We start from the raw sequence: 17,799 nt of genomic DNA on the forward strand, positions 1-17,799 counted from the left end.
AAATAATCTTATTATTCAATATTACAATTATATCACAAAATATCAAAGACAAAGTATCCTCATCATCATCGTCATTATCACATAGGCACTCTGCCAATATTGGTAGGTCACTTGCTGCAACTGAGAAGCTACTACGGTCTTCAGCTAATCTGTTTTAAAATCATCTATCAACTGTAGCCTATTTCGTCTCCTCTCCCTTTTTCTTGCCACCGTATCTCATGGCATTTTCCTCACAATACAGTTCCTTTTCAACCAATTCTCTTCCTCTTTGCAATTACATCTAAAATTGTTCTTTTATCCCCCACTATTTCTACTACCTTATTTGTTTTCCGTTCAATCCAGTTAATTCTTTCCATTCTTCTTTACACCCAAATTTCGAAACTTTCCAGTCTTTTTTCATCGCTTTTGCGTAATGTTCATGTTTCTGTCAGACGAAACATTTTAGCAGTCCTTTTCTCGACTTTATTCAAGGACCCACAAAACAGATTTTTCTTTCTCCTAAATGCCTATTTCCCCACTTTTATTTCATATTTTCACTTTATATATTTCCTAATAACAGTACCCAGAGCTCCTTAGTAGCTAAGTGGTTAACATACGCGCCTTTGGCGTGGGAGACCCGGGTTCGATTCCCGGCGGGAGGTCATGTGGTTGGGATTCCACGTTAATCAGTAGGTTCCGTCTCATATAGCCTCGCTGCTGAAAGGGACGTTAAACTCAAACTCAATAACAGTACCCAGCTATTGCAAACTAGTCACTTGTTCTATTTCCTCCCCTCTTACTTCTATATGCGACACAGATTGTTTCGTTCCAGTCACCATGGCTTTTTATTTTCTAACGTTTATTTCCACCCCAAACTCTTCCTAGCGCTTCTTCAAGCTCTCTAACATCTTACTGATTTTCTTTTAAGATTCCTCAACAAACGTCATATCATCTGCACATGTATACACCTAATTATTCTACCTCCTACGGGATATTTAAGTAGATGCCAAAAGAATCAAAAGATTGCGATCTTGACTAATCAGGGGCCAAAAAAATTTTTCAACGGTCCCTAAATCGAGTTTTTGTTTATATATTTATATATATATAATGGAATAAGCACATGATACTGAGTTACGTGATACTTTAGGTTTGGCTACACTATATGTAGTTCTCCAGATATAATGCCTACAAGAAATTTTTTACCTGAAATATATTGGATCTTTTGATTTCAAAAGAAAGAAAAGAAAAAATCATATTAGATAAATCCTACATTGACAGTTGATACAATAATCATGCCATATAATATATAGTTCACTTCTGCTCAATATCACAAGATGTTTTTTTAGGCTGTCTATACACAAGCTATGTCGCCTGTCGGTTAAGGTACGTTTCAGGCTTGAAAATGATTGTTCAACATCTATCGAAGTGACAGGATCATATTTCGAAACAATTCAGAGCTTTGGAATTCATTGCAACATAAACGCTACTTTCCGTGTAGGTTTGGTTACACTATATGTAGTTCTCCAGATATAATGCATATAAGAATTTTTATCCTTGAAATATATTGGATCTTTTGATCCCAAAAAATCATATTAGATAAATCCTACATTGACAGTTAATACAATAATCATGCCATATAATATATAGTTCACTTCTGCTCAATACCACAAGATGTTTTTTAGGTTGTCTATACACAAGCTATGTCGCCTGTCCGTTACGCTACTTTCCGTGTATTCATATTTGGTTGGTTTATTATTTCACCCCCCCCCCCCTTCTTTCCTAATGAGGAGCGCTAAATTTCATTCAACGATAAGGGTAGGTAATGTGACTTGAACTTCCGTAGAAAAATTAGCAAAATTAAGAAGTTACCTCAAAATGGCAAATATGACTACTAAATGACATTTATTCACTGTTTCTTGCAAAAAAATTGTAAAATATGACATTTTGCCACAACTATCGGTCTTTACTAGTCGCTTTCTTATTATATTAATTTTTTTTAACATTTACTCAAAACTGCAAATGAATATAAAGGACTTGTGATACTTACTGCACAGCTTCGGGTAAATGGAAGCTTATTGTATTATCTCTATCAGTTTGTTGTAAAGTTGATGATGAACACATTGTCTGAAAATATAAATTAGAATTTCATTGAAAAATACGAAAGTTAAATTTAATATGAAAGAAATACAGTAGCATTGTACAGTTGACCTTCTAATACGAGACTAACTCTTAATAAGCTATATGACCTGTACAGAAATTATTTAAATCGGGTCCGTAGACGCCAGAACACTGAGACACAGGGCCGATAATAATTTGGGAGAATGCTAGCTTGGGCTTCACCTCACTCATATGTACATGCCAACAAACAACTGAAAGTTCCAGGGGGGTCTGAAGGTTGTCGCGAGGAGGACTCAATCACCCTGGTTTACAACAATTTCTTGTATTTACAATTATCTACGTACTTAGGCATACTTTGTAATCTTTCAACATGACATAAAAAATGGCATCTCGAAGTTTACCGTAACCTTTTGGAACTTTCTAGACGTAACTGGTTTCCAATATGGTGTCATTTCAGATCTTCACATAGTTTTTTTTTTTTTTTTTTTTTTTTTTTCACTTAGCCCTGTCTGATGAAGCATTCAGCGAAAGCACTTTTAGTATGGTTTATATTCTGGTAACTTGTACTGTTATATATATATTGTACATAAAATGAACGTAATAATGTTTTGCCACGAACTACCTCGAGATCGCTCACATGATTTTATTTATTTATATTCATACTTGGACCATGACTTAACTTAGTTTTTATCATGTTACTTGGATTAAAGCGCGTATCCTAAGGGAAGCGAGGGTCAACATTTAAGCAAAAAATTAAGTACAGTATTTCACGATTCTGTCAACTTAAGATGATAAAACTTGATATGAAAATTTTAAATTCTTCATTTAAAATAAGTGGACCCGTGTGACAAGTGTTTTTGAAAATTTCCGTTTTAAGGGAGGCAAGTGGGCAACTACAGTACATGTATATATTCGAGCATAACTCTGAAACGCCTAGATATATTTCAGCCAAACTTGGTACATATTTAACTTACAATCTGTAAAAATAAATAAATAAATGGGAGTAAGACACTCCTAAGGAGGGGGAGTGAGGGGCTCAAATTTATGCCCAAAATACAATATTCAAATTTACGCCCAAAATACAATATTCAAATTTATACCCAAAATACAATATCTCATGGGTTTTAATATTACACTTTTATTGAAATGCGTACCCTAAAAAGGATAAGGGGAAGAGGGTTCAAATACTTTCTATAATTTTCCTCCGTGCAAAGCAACGAGTATTTCAGCTAATATATATATATACAGTGGAGTCTCGTTAATTCGAACTTGGATAATTCGAACATAAGTCCATTCCCCTTGAAAACTGTATTGAAAACAATAGTAAAAAGTCGTGGATAAACGGAATTTTGAACCTATGTTTTGGATAATTCGAATTAAATACAGTTGAAAATTTTTAATGTTGGACAGATGTAAACAAAGAAATACAGTTTTAACGTGTTTTCAGTTATCCAGATGCAGCCATAGGGAAGAGTAATACAAAAGATAAATACAAAATCTATGTAATAATAAAGATGAAGGTGAGTTGGGGAAGAAGTAAAGATAGAGAACGTGTGCCAATCTCATCTTGTTTCAGAATTGGTTGAAAATTTAAGATGAATTATTGATAAAGTCAACCAAGTGTTATTAATATCGTATTCCACGCAATACATGAAATTCAAGATTTATTGACCGTACAAAAACAATCAAATTTAAGCAAATAAGGTTTACGACTTCTTAAAAGTGAGAACAGAATATTCAAATTGTTACTGGTGTTTAATTGTTTGGGCTATTCAATGTATGTTGTAGTGTTATACGTAAATATATTTTCCATTGTACACGTAGTTTAAATTATGTGGAGTCAATATCGTTTGTTAGTTTGCGGTATTCGATCACGCAAATAATAATCTGCTTTAAAGGTAAAGTCTACACCATATGAATATGTTCTTGATGCACAATACTATGGTTTGTTTCTTGTTATATATGTGAAAATGAATGTTGTTGGATAATTCGAATTTTGGATAATTCGAAGTTTTTTTCCTTTGGACTTCGAATTAAAAAGAGTCAACTGTATATATATATATAACCAATTAATTAAACCTAAAAAGCAATATGTTTGTATTATTTGTGTGTTACCTGTGCGTAGGTGAGGAAATATAAAGCATCGCTCTCGTAGATCTCTAATCCTGGCTGATGCATATCTTCTTTCGTGTCTAACTTTTCACTTAAAGCCTTAAAAAAAAGTAAATAAAATAAAAAATAATATTCTAACAAACATTCATTAGTATTATTGCACATACGGCAAACATTCCTAATTTCAAAAAACAATCATATCTGAACATAAACTGATAATTTCATTTACCTCTTCATTTAACTGCGATAGCTTCTCTCACCTAACTCAATTCTCTCTAATTTTCTCTACAATATTCTTTTATCTACATTTTTCTACCATGGAAAACCATAAAGATAAGAAGAAAAAGGTTCATTCTACCTTCGTCTTTGTCTATTATAACATTTGCCAGCCTCTATCATTTACTGGTATACGGTACCGCATTTCCCATTAGGCCGACTAGGCCCGCGCCTAGAGCACACAATTTTTGAAGGACGCAAAATTTAAAAATAAGCAATATTTTTAAGATTTCTTTTATGTGAAGAAGTATCAGGTGCAATAGAAAGTTTTTATATTTGATAGACGCGCCGTGTACTTCGAATCTATGCAATAATAAATACGTAATAGAATAGCGTAAGAAATCTAAAAGTAAGTCAGAACATGTTTTCCATTTGTTATTTTCTGTTACGTAGTTGTAGTTGTAGAATCTAGTGAGTGCTATTTAATTGTAATAAATTGTTAATTCACTAATTTAAGCATAATTTAGTTATATATATATATATATATTAAACATAATTTAGTTATATAAGTTTTATTTTTAAGCTAGGGATGAAGGGGTGGAGAAACACATAATTATTCGGGGCGCCGGCAGCAAAAGTGCCTAGGAGCACCGAGCTTCTAAATGCGGCACTACCGGTATGTCTTTCATACTCCATTTATCAAGGTCATTTTTCCAAACGTCAACCTGCGCTATATTATCGACAGCGAGGGATCAGCAGAACTTCAACGTTCCCTCCTCTTTTCTTTCCTACAATAGTTTCTCTTCTCAGGCAAAAATTTCTATCTCTTTTTCTTCCCAGAGTTTTTCTCAGAACGGCTATTAGACAATTCTTCTTCACGCGTTTCATCGAAAGTTAACCATACATAAGAGAAGGTGATCAATCACAAGTCATTTGCTTTTAATGATTAGAGCACCTATATTACACAAATATCGATACTTTTTTTTTCTGTTTCTTTCTTTTTTTTCTGTAACTTAATTTTATAAGCAGTTACCTTGCTTTAGTGGGATTCTTCACTAGTAACAATATATTGTCGTAAAGACCACCGTTGCCAAAAACTGAGTTTCATACACAAACGTTTGTCCTCTGCTCCTTATCAAAAAGGATAGGGAAACGAATTGAAATTTTAGCACACAAAATACTTGGGACACAGATTAAGAGAATTAAATAAAATTCACGTGAGGTTTGATTCTAGAAGACATAATGTCTAAAATCTAGCTGTGCAATCAGTGTGAACAGGTAGTTTCTGGAGAGGTTTGGACTATTCGTTTAAAATTAAAACATTATGTCATAAATAATCTAAAAATTTATGAAATTTGTCGTTTTGCTAGAAAGGCTCATACCAGGTATAGGCAATTGAAAGGTGCATGTGTCACTGTAAAAAGATTTCTGTCTAACTTCTCAACAGCTTAAAACAAAGGCAGTACTCATTCTACACTGGCATCTCTTCCTGTCACTGTTGCACGACTTACACTGTTTCTGTCCATTCGCAGCATATTACAAGTAATGTCTGTAAAGAGAAATACTTGGTAGTCTTCTTCTTAACCACTGCGACGTATTGACTGTTATGATACAAGGATCATTAGCATGTTAGAGTTCTTAGACCCGAGATCTCTGATCGAAGTTGTAAACTCACTGTTGCGTGTCTGATGCAAGATTTCAGCCCGCGAAATTATTTGCGGCTCTTAACAACTAAAACTTGAAAATCAGTTCCTTGTTTCACATTTTTTCAAGCAAAACTCTCTTTCACTTCCTCTTTGGAGAGTATCCTTTTAGACCTTTCATTGACATTGGGATGCAGTCGAGGTTCTAGCCTACCTGATCTAAATTAGTTCTCAAGCGTCTGAAATCGCTTGATTCAGAGATATTCCACAGTGTGAACATCTCTTTTCTCTATTTGCCAATACCTTGGTTGAGAATTCGCGTCTCAGCAATTTCTCATTGCTGAGATGGATAAAATTCTTAGAAGCAATGCGCGAAATGAATTTACTTTCTGCTTGAAAGAGCAGTTTTAATGAGAAAGTACGCGACTCTTAACTCCCATCTGATGAAGTTGTCTCTTACACTCGATTTAGTTCCTTCCTGTTTTTTCAGAATCAAAAGAAATAAAACTGATACAAGAGGTTTACATATAAATCGTTCATTGGCATCTGTATGTAGACATGTCTGATTTTGTCTGAATACGCCTTATTTTGCTTTATTGCTGTTCAAAAATTCTAGAACGTAATAGTTTAACTTTAACAATATATTAATTATTACTGAACCCTTCCTGCAGGTCTGGTAACTATTGTGAGTGTACTTGGTGCGCATGGTCCTGGGTTCGATTCCCAGTGGGAAAGTATTCAAATCTGAACTCATTACGATGGTTCAGATTTCACTTTAAACTTGTATATCCACATCACATACAGCCTGAAACGAACCCTAAATTTCAATAAATAAATAAATAAATAAATAAGTACAATATTGGTACATAATTATTTTCTGTAATTTGTGCAACCAAAGGATTTTCCCGTCCTCATTCTAACAGTATTATTTGGCTATGACCATACCACTGTTGTTTTTGCTTTGCTTCGAAAATATGAGCGGTCCCGGGATCGATCAGGCCAACCACCCTGAGTGAGGTTTTCCTGAGTTTTCCTCATTCACACCAGGCAAATACCGGGATGATACCTAGCATAGGTCCCAGGCCCAGGGTTGGCAAAAACTATGGTTTTTATTGAAAAAAACAAAAAAAAAAAACTTGTTTTGTTTAAACCAGGTTTTTTTGGTTTAAATAATTTGCTCTATATATTCATATCATATATGGACAGAAATAAGTTTGTTTCGCCTTGATATTATGCAACGACCGGGTTATGCTGGAAGAGGTCACATAAGCTCAAAGCGGAATAAAAACCGCTTCTCGAGTTACATCCGAGAGAAATTGTCTTCCATTTGAACTCGGAACCAGGACTAGTTGACCACAAATGCGATACGTCTGCCGACTCACTCACGAAGGAATTCTGATAAAAATACGTTGTACTGATCTTTATATGCTTCTTAATATAACTATAAAGAGTCAATTCAGAAGGACAAAAAGATAAACAGTTGCACAAGTGAAACCATTATACAAAATTACATATGGGCAATTCCAAAGTACTACGGAGTACAGAAGAACTAATTTAGTTCAAGTTAGTTAACAACGACTTTTATTGGTCCAAATTAAATAAATACAACGACTTAATTTGCATATCACTAAGAAAAGTGAATAAAGATACGAATTATTTGAGTCCACTTTGGCTCAGACTCATTTATACATAAATATATACCAAAGATACTTCTCATTTTACTAAATGCCTCTCGTGGGGTCTGTATGACCCCCCTTCACACACACACACACACAAAAAGTACGGCATTTTAATGTATCTTATCAATAGTAAACATTGAAACGAAACAATATTTAGAATTTTTCTTTGCAATTACGTAACAGTAATAACAACTACAAAAAAATCACAAAATAAACATTTATAAACTTATATATATAAAAAAGTTGCTTTTATAGTATAATCTTTTTGAGTAATGAATAGGGAATTTAGGTCTGAATATAATACGAATAATATAGGGAGTGAAACGTGATAACCCACAAATGTGTGTTAATCAAGATTTTACAAACACTTTTACGAACATTTTTCGTTTTTTGGTTTAAACTTTTTTTTTTTTTTTTTTTTTTTTTTTTTTTTTTTTTTTTTTTTTTAACAGCTGGTTTAAACCATGGTGACCCTGCCCAGGCCGCTTCCTTTCTTTCGCAATCCTTTCTTGCTTCGCTTTCCTCGGGTAGTGTACATGATGGACCAACATGGTCATAGATGCCGAAAGCCCAGAAATCTAATTCTAATCCTAAAATTTTTGAAAATAACTTTCCAATTTTTAAGTTTGCAAAGAAATTAAAAACATTTTCCTTTCATTTGAACATATTTCTGATTTAAAAAGACGAAACTCAAAATTCGCTGGTGAAGAACTTTATCAAGAACTCTTTGTTTCTTGGGCATCTACAGCTACCGACCCCCCATTGTTTTGGCACTGCAAGGAACAGCAAAACAAAGAATCATTCACATAAAAGGGTAATAGAGTTTAAATTTTTTTGCAATTAATAATTCTATTCTTTACAAAATACGAATTTAGACCACCACCATTAATTTATAACCTCTGATGATGATAGAGCATATGGGATGTATGTAGTTTTCCCGTACGGAAAGAGTACGTTTGATTCTACTTTACTATTGAACAGTTCCAGTTATTAATAACAATGAAGTTTTTAAGAATTATCATAATGGAAATAATATTTGGTTGATAGATTTGGAAATGAAATTAAATTTCTATGATTATGCATCGAGGTTAAGGGAGACGGTGATGATCAAAGATGCCCACTTCGGACTACCCTTACTTAAACTCAAGCTCACATCATCATTCTGATCTCACGCTCACAACATCTTCTCGATATCACGCTCATGAGATCATTTCAACATCACGCTCACTCGACCTCAAACTCACAATATCCTTTCGACATCACACTCACTCGAACTCACACTCGCATAATGATTTCGACATCAGGCTCACAGCATCATCTCCACATCACTCTCACTCGACCTCACGCTCACATCATGATTTGGAACTCACGCTCGCTCAACCTCTCGCTCACTGAGGATGAGTTCGAGTGATCGTGGGTTCGGAACTCATGAGGTCGGCGAGCACCTTTGATTATGGTAATATAATGAATGAAACAGTGGGATGAAGAAAGTGATAGGAAATGGAAGAACCTCGAAAAAACATGGTGGTGTTTCTGCACCATAAAACCAATTTATCACGAGCTAGGATGGAACAAAACACCTATGTACCTGTATATTAGAAGTTTAATGTCTCTATTCAGCTCCAAGGCTAAACGAGAGAAATGCACTTATAGCTTAACATAGGATGCAAACATCAGCTCCCACAAAAAACCAAACCGAAATGTCCCATGCCGCAAATACATGTGCTAAACTATATAGTCACGAACGCTCTCTGGAAATATTGATAATACGACAAATTTTATAAATGAAACATTCAGAAAACTTGAAAAGAAAGAATAAAAGAAACTTACCAACTGTGTTTGCTTCACTGCTGAGGCATGAATTACAGCTTGAAGGACTGTTCTATTAATAATATCCAGGGTGCTTAAATGTTCGGACTGCAAGAAATTTGCCAAACACTCTTTTGCTGAATTACTACTTCTTAATTTTGAGCTTACGTCATTCCGCCTTATCAGTTGACCATTGGCATTGTACAACACATGCCACTGCGTAATACCACTAACGATAGCGCTGGCGATTTTCACACCGATTCCTCCGTACAAAACAGACCTGGAATTACATCAAGTACGAGAATGCATTAATTACTTTGCTTAAGATATACACAATATAAACGAAATGCAAGGAGAAATACTAACTAAAATTTCTTATCATAAAAAAGAGAGAAAGAAAGAAAAAGAAACTCTCAATAAGCATGAATCTCGAAACTGCTTAGTTTTAAAACTATATGGAATCGTAGCAAAGTTTGCTTTGCAACTAACAAATGCGCAAGGTTAAGTTTTCAAAAACACTATCCTAGATATTACTAAAGAATACATTTTTATATAGGTAAACAGATTACACTGAAGTTCCTCTACTGAAATGACTATTATCCTCATAGAAATTTGTCAAAAATATTAAAATTGTTTTGGATCCTAAATTATCCTTTAAATACCACACCGAAATAATAAATAAGGCTTATACGGGGACGTACTATAATGATATACACTTTCTTTTCTCGTTCCACGTGCAGTGGTCCACTGAAGTTGGGAAGGCAATCATAGGTACCTGTAACAACAGGGATGACATCAGTGTTCTGTGCAGCCCATTTCTTGAACCCTTGTGTGAGTTACTAACGAACAACTCGGAAAGCGATTATGGAGGATAGCGCTGGATATCGTGGTTCTTGTGGAAAGAGGGTGTGGCCACTGCTGAAATCCATGAGCGATTTGTGGCAGTATGTCGAAAGCATGCATCGTAACGGAAAACAATGCACAACTGAGTAGAAAGCACTGGTCCTGGTGCTGGAAAATGAGTTAACACCTCGACGAAAAAGAGAAGCAATTCTGGAAGAAAAGTGACAGTGACAACACCAGCCATCATCGCTGTGGTAGAAAGGACCATTCAAAAGAACAAATGTATCACATTCTTTGAAATGGAGGCTGCTGAAGACTAACCAGAAACATCCTGCTGCACATCGTGCACAACCACTTACAGTTGGAGAAGGTCAGTACAAGATGGGTTCCAAAACTGTTGTCCGCAGAGCGGAAACGATGTTATGTAGACGTGTGCAGGGAACTTTTGCAACGCCATGATCACAATCTCGAAAATTTTATATCTAGGCTTGTAACTGGTGATGAGACCTGACTTCATTACCACGACCCGACGACGAAGCAACAGTCAGTGCAATGGAAACATCATGACAGTCCACCGGCAAAGAAATTTCGAACAACACCTTCAGCTGGGAGGTGTATGTGGCTACAGTGTTCTTGGACATTAAAGGCATCATCCTGATTGACTGGCTGGAAGGTGAGCCACGATTAATAGTGCAGTGTATGTGGAGACCTTCAGACCATTCAAAGGAAGCGGCCAGAAAAATGGGCGGAAAAAGTGTTTCTGCAACGAGATAATGCACATTCTCATACCAGTCGGGAAACCACTGCTGCCACTGATCAACTAGGGTTTACAGTGCTGCCACACTATCTCCGGATTTGGCTTCCAACGATTACCACCTGTTTCGGGCAACGAAAAAAACCTCTGCGTGGTCGTCGGTTTACAGATGCTCACGAACTCAAATAAGCTGTCCAAACATGAATGTGTGGGACTTCAAACAATTGGTTCCAGAAGGATCTTCTGAAGCTGACACACCGCCGGCGAAAGTGCATACGATAAAGGAGGATTATGTTGAAAAGGTAAATACATCAGTTGCTGCGTAACTTCTATTTATTTGTCCGAACAATAAGTGTAAATCATTATAGTACGTTCCTCAGGAGATTAGGTAGAAATTTTCTAACTATGAAATATTACATGAGGCCAAAAATAGAGTATCGACTATTGAGTACATACAAATATCCATATTATCAACAAACTCCAAACAAAATTCTTAAAATAACATCCAAAATTACTGGACTGTGCTCAAAGTATGAAATTTAAAATAAATTATGACAAAGCTACTACCTACTCACTCTAAATCAAACAAGAAAATACAAGTGTAACGAATTTATATTCTTGTACAGATATATATACGGGAAATCGGATCAGAATGAAGTTCAGCGTTATATTTTTCAGGCTCTATCACGGAAAGTTTGAGTAAAAAATAATACTAGTTTCATAATCGGGAACCGAGAAGATTCTTTACATATCTTCCGCATGGGGTATATATGCTTTCTACAATAAAGTTGGAAAGCTTCGAGAACTGATGTTTCTGATAAGTCGGAGAACACATAAGAAATCTACTAGAAGAATTCTGAAAGGATATGGAAAACGCTTAACAAATATTGATGTACACTCATGTCCAAAATTATTGTCGCATGTCTATAAATATGTTATTCTAGGAATATAATTTGATAACGAATTCGCCCGGTATTTCTTATAATGTTCGTATGTGTATAATCGGCAAAGACATGTATGTGGCAAATTTCATGTGAAAAGAGCAGTAAATAAGAACAATAAAACGAAAAAAAATGTTCTTGTCCGTTTAGCAACATTTTATTTTACTCATTATAATTTTCGTATTTATAATTTTTTTTCTTATGAAATTTACCACAAATATACATTTCCCGATTATACACATAGTATCAGTATTAAAAGTACCCTGCAAAATCACTGTCAAATTATATTTTTACAAGAAGACAGTTATAGATATGCGACAATAATTTTGGACATGAGTGCACATACTATATATTTAATATATTATATATTGTATAAATAACTTCGTAACTGGATAAGGAAAGCTTGTTATATAAAAAATACATCACTCCAAGTTCTAAGAAAAGAGTAAACTTTATTTAAATTTAAAAATAACTCTCGTATAAAATAAAATAAACAGGATTTTTTTGGGAGGGACTTCGATGAAGAAATGGGGTTGAGATTAATACTATTGGCGCTTTTATTTCAAGTTAAGGGATTTTATTATTATTATTATTATTATTATTATTATTATTATTATTATTATTATTATTATTATTATTATTATTATTATTATTATTTTAAAATATTGTACTGCATACAATGCCTTTAGTGTTTGTCCTATTCCTTCATTTTACCCTACAAACAATTAGTTTCTCCGCTAATTATTTCTTCTCTTATTCAAAATCCTGGAATCAAGTTTTTACTCATGACTTCCTTAACTTGAGAATATTACATTATTTCAATGTGTAAGCTTAGGTATAAATACATTGATATCTATATATCTATATCTATCTATCTATCTCTAGCTAGCTAGCTATATATATATATATATATATATATATATATATATATATATACCGTATTTACTCGCGTAATTTTCGCACTTTTTTAGACGAAAAAAGTTGTTTTGAAACAAGGGTGCGTAAATTATGCGGGGAAAAAAATTAGCCACATCAGTGAACATCATCTATTTTTTTTCCCCAGTCAAAATAACACGAAAATACCGGTACACATTTTCTTTGTAGCAAGAATTGACAACAAACAACTAATTCTAAATTTGTAGAAAAATAACATTAAAAAATTGATTAAGAAGTCGTGTAGTTTCTTATCTTACAACAATGGCTTTGCTGCGTTTCCAATTGTTCATTAGCTACCGTAATTGATTCCTGGAAAAATGCTGTTTCACAAAAAGTTTCCGCGTGCGCAAATTACGCGAGGAAAATAAAATATACAGAAAATGTCCTTCAAAATTGGGATGCGAAAATTATGCGAGGGCGAAAATTACGCGCGTATTTACGGTATATATATATATATCGGGTGTTCTAAAAAAAGGCGCCCAACTGGCAAATATCCAGGGATTTATCCATGTTCCGGTCCAATTTTTATTTATTTATTTATTTATGTATTTATTATTTATTATGAAAGCGTTCTTAATATTAATGAGAATAAACTTTGATACTAACTTCTATAATAATATCAGGGAATGTTGTTCTTAAATCTTACGTTATTACCGTAAACGACCTTGGAAGGTATCTATCTTAGGTGCAGACAGGACTTTGCAATAATGAAATAATAGTCGGTCTATGATAATTATATCATGATTATTACAAACGTAAAGTTTTTTTTTTTTTTTAAGGTATAATCTGAGGAGCACGATGTATCAAGAAAAGCTGAAACAATTAAAACTTCTGTCCTGAGGAACCCTTAGATAGAAAACTGAACTTTAAAAAGTAATTTAAAAAATACTTTCCCGAACTCAAAGCAAGAAAGAAGGAATTTGAATGTATGAAAAACTGTAGAATACGGCATTCATAAAAATATTAAAAGGGAAATAAATTTTACATATTTTAATATATAAAGTATATTTAGAACTGCATATTTCTAATATTGACCGTATAAAAATAATTCAGTTATTATAAAATTTGTAAGGAGCTCAACTGTCAGATACAGAAATCAGAAAAAAACGAGGTCATCGTAAAAGCCTTCCAGGGACTTACAAGCCTGTAATTACCTCTAATATATATATATATATATATATATATATATATATATATATATATATATATATATATATATTAGGGATGGCCACATTTTCCGGAAAAACGGAAAACGGAAAATATTTTTTCCGGAAACCGGAAAATTGAAAACGGAAAATCGGAAAACGGAAAATTTCCCGAACTCAAAGCAAGAAAGAAGGAATTTGAATGTATGAAAAACTGTAGAATACGGCATTCATAAAAATATTAAAAGGGAAATAAATTTTACATATTTTAATATATAAAGTATATTTAGAACTGCATATTTCTAATATTGACCGTATAAAAATAATTCAGTTATTATAAAATTTGTAAGGAGCTCAACTGTCAGATACAGAAATCAGAAAAAAACGAGGTCATCGTAAAAGCCTTCCAGGGACTTACAAGCCTGTAATTACCTCTAATATATATATATATATATATATATATATATATATTAGGGATGGCCACATTTTCCGGAAAAACGGAAAACGGAAAATATTTTTTCCGGAAACCGGAAAATTGAAAACGGAAAATCGGAAAACGGAAAATTTTCCGGAAAATCGGAAAACGGAAAATTTTCCGGAAAATCGGAAGGCGGAAAATTTTCCGGAAAATTGGAAACGGAAAATTTTCCGGAAAATCGGAAACGGAAAATTTTCCGGAAAATCGGAAGGCGGAAAATTGTCCGGAAAATCGGAAGGCGGAAAATTTTCCGGAAAATTGGAAACGGAAAATTTTCCGGAAAATCGGAAACGGAAAATTTTCCGGAAAATCGGAAGGCGGAAAATTTTCCGGAAAAACGGAAACGGAAAAATTTCCGGAAGATCGGAAACGGAAAATTTTCCGGAAAATCGGAAACGGAAAATTTTCCGGAAAAACGGAAACGGAAAATTTTCCGGAAAATCGGAAGGCGGAAAATTTTCCGGAAAAACGGAAATGGAAATTTTTTCGGAAAAACGGAAACGGAAATTTTCCGGAAAATGAAAATGTTCACTTGGAATAGTGACATTGGTCGTCTTACGTTAAGAAATATAACGAAAAATGCTACGCGAAAACAACCTGTAAATGCAATGCTCTTCACCATCTAGTGCTAAAGAAACGCAACTCAAAATTAACATTGGACAGGAGAGAAAAGGTCGAGTAAATCAGCGACGAAACATTCCTTCCTCCTACATCTATTTGTACACTTGCTTAATCATGTACTTTTTTTGTTTGCGTGAGGGCTTGCAGATCATTCGTTTGCACCGGGAAATTCCCATCATGCGTGTGTTTCGGGGAATCCCCGATTATGCGTGTACCTGAGAGCAGAACTCTGGCAGTAGAGCTGGTAGTGTGTTATTGATACAACTGGTATGTTTATATTCCAACCATTTCTTCATTGCTTATCGTGATCACGGTGATCTGTCAAGGTCACAGATCCTGGGGGACCGGGGGCAGCCCCCTCAAAGTTCATGTGGACCCCGCATTCTATTTATAAATATACAATATTTTGCACAATTTGAATTCAGTTTTGTCTTAAAAGCCTCATATATACCTTCTGCATCTGAATGGATCCCCAAAGTTACAGAGAAATTGGCACCCTAGATTGATTCTATAGAATCCACACGCAGTAGTATTGGCGGGAGTACACTACGTATTCCAACTGAGCTCAGGCGTTAGAACATCGGATTAACATTCAGAAGGCCGATGTTCGATTCGAGCACCCTATCGTCCCGATGTTTTTTTTTCTGTAAGTTTATTACTCAGTTACATCCGACCTGTGCCATAAACTTTTTAACCCTAAGATAAATTCAATTCTACTGATGTAATTCAATTTTACACTTTACCCTAGTGTTACCATCTTGCAACTATAAGCGTCACAAATTCCAAATACCGGTACTATTGAGATAAATACCATAGTATGTAGCACTACTTGAAACTAGCGCCAGCTATTCATATAATGATCTATTCCACATAATTCTCTTCGTAACTTTTTCCGCTACTTCCTCTTAAACTGAAGGACGATTCCACCTAGTTATCGATATATCAATTCAATTCTCAATGCTGACTTATTATCTATGATTCTGTATGCATTTGAAAGTTTTACTTATTATTAGAGCAACCCAAAAGCATACAAAAGCATAAAAACCATAATAGCCATTTACACATATGGTTGGTACCTTGAACATGGTTGTGGCTGTCTAAGGGTCCAGAAGAAACTAATTTTAAAAGCATAATTTTAGAAAATAAAGCAAAAAACATAATTTAAAAGATATAGCACAATTCTTTAAAAAATCTCTTTAACTTCAAGTTTAACATATTGTATTAATATTTTTAAGAAACAATATTTACAGTGCAAAATCATTGAGAACATAACAATGCAACAATGAAAAGATTATTTTTATTTTTGTAAACTTTTTGGTCTAATCTTTTGACGTGGAGAAAAGAATAAAGGACAAAAAGAAGAAAACTTCCAACAATTAATAGTACACAAGAACTCCACACTATAATGTTATGTGTACCTCTTGAAGTTGAGCACTTTCTGTACTTATTGGTGGCATCTTTTACTTTCCCTTTCTGTATAAGGCGCACACAAGTGATTAAAAAAAAAAAAACTGACTCGAGTAAAGCCTCTCTTTACAGTGCATTAGGTAGAAAGTTCATTAAATATGAAAGAAACTGGTTGCATAAAATATTGATAAATAGATCAAGATATTTAGAATATTTAATGTATAGTAAATATTATACGTTATACACGATTGATGTAAAACAATGATTGAAATTAATAATAAAGCATAATAAAGCATAATTTGGAAAAAAATAAAGCATAATGTGGGTTGCTCTACTTATTATTCTACATTCATGTTTTGTTACTAAATTGTGAACTCCTAATGCAACCAAAGTGTTTTATTATTATTATTATTATTATTATTATTATTATTATTATTATTATTATTATTATTATTATTATTATTATTATTATTATTATTATTATTATTATTTCATAAACGTAGATGATAATTGTGGAGGCAAATATTAAATAATACTTTTGATAAAGTGGATACTTTCAAATATTTAGGATCAATATTAACAGACGAAAATCATATTCACGAAGAAATTAAATGTCGACTAAAAGCAGGGAATTCGTGTTACTATTCGGTTCAAAATCTCTTGTCGTCGCGAATTCTGTCGAGGAATTTGAAGCTTAAAATATATAAAACGATAATCATGCCTGTTGTTCTGTATGGTTGCGAAACATGGTCGCTTACTCTGAGGGAAGAACATAGACTGAAAGTATTTGAGAACAGGATCCTGAGAAGAATATTCGGACCCAAGAGGAACGAGAATGGGGAATGGCGGAAGCTTCATAACGAGGAACTACATAGTTTATACGGTTTACCCAACATTGTTAGGGTCGTCAAGTCTAGGAGGCTTAGGTGGGCAGGTCATGTAGCTAGAATGGAAGAAAGTAGAAACGCTTTCAAAGTCTTGACTGGTAGACCCATAGGAAAACGACCATTAGGAAGACCTAGGCGCAGATGGGAGGATAATATTAAGATGGATCTCGCAGAGATAGGAATACAAAGTAGAAACTGGATGCAATTAGCTAAGGATAGAAGTCAGTGGAG

At 34.0% G+C, this 17,799-nt stretch overlaps 1 protein-coding gene across 1 annotated transcript in view; it reads right to left on the reverse strand.

Annotated features, from left to right (window-relative positions):
• LOC145671356 (endothelin-converting enzyme 1-like) overlaps positions 1 to 17,799 on the reverse strand; it is a 249,238-nt gene that overhangs the window by 7,268 nt on the left and 224,171 nt on the right. The window contains exons 12-14 of the mRNA XM_081740414.1: positions 9,578 to 9,836; positions 4,213 to 4,308; positions 2,027 to 2,103 (exon numbers count right to left, since the gene is read on the reverse strand). Coding sequence (XP_081596540.1) covers positions 2,027 to 2,103; positions 4,213 to 4,308; positions 9,578 to 9,836 — 432 coding nt within the window. The remainder of the gene's footprint in view (positions 1 to 2,026; positions 2,104 to 4,212; positions 4,309 to 9,577; positions 9,837 to 17,799) is intronic.

The sequence above is a fragment of the Thermobia domestica genome, chromosome 15, assembly GCF_964235325.1.
Source record: "Thermobia domestica chromosome 15, izTheDome1.hap1.1, whole genome shotgun sequence".
NCBI classification, from domain to species: domain Eukaryota; kingdom Metazoa; phylum Arthropoda; class Insecta; order Zygentoma; family Lepismatidae; genus Thermobia; species Thermobia domestica.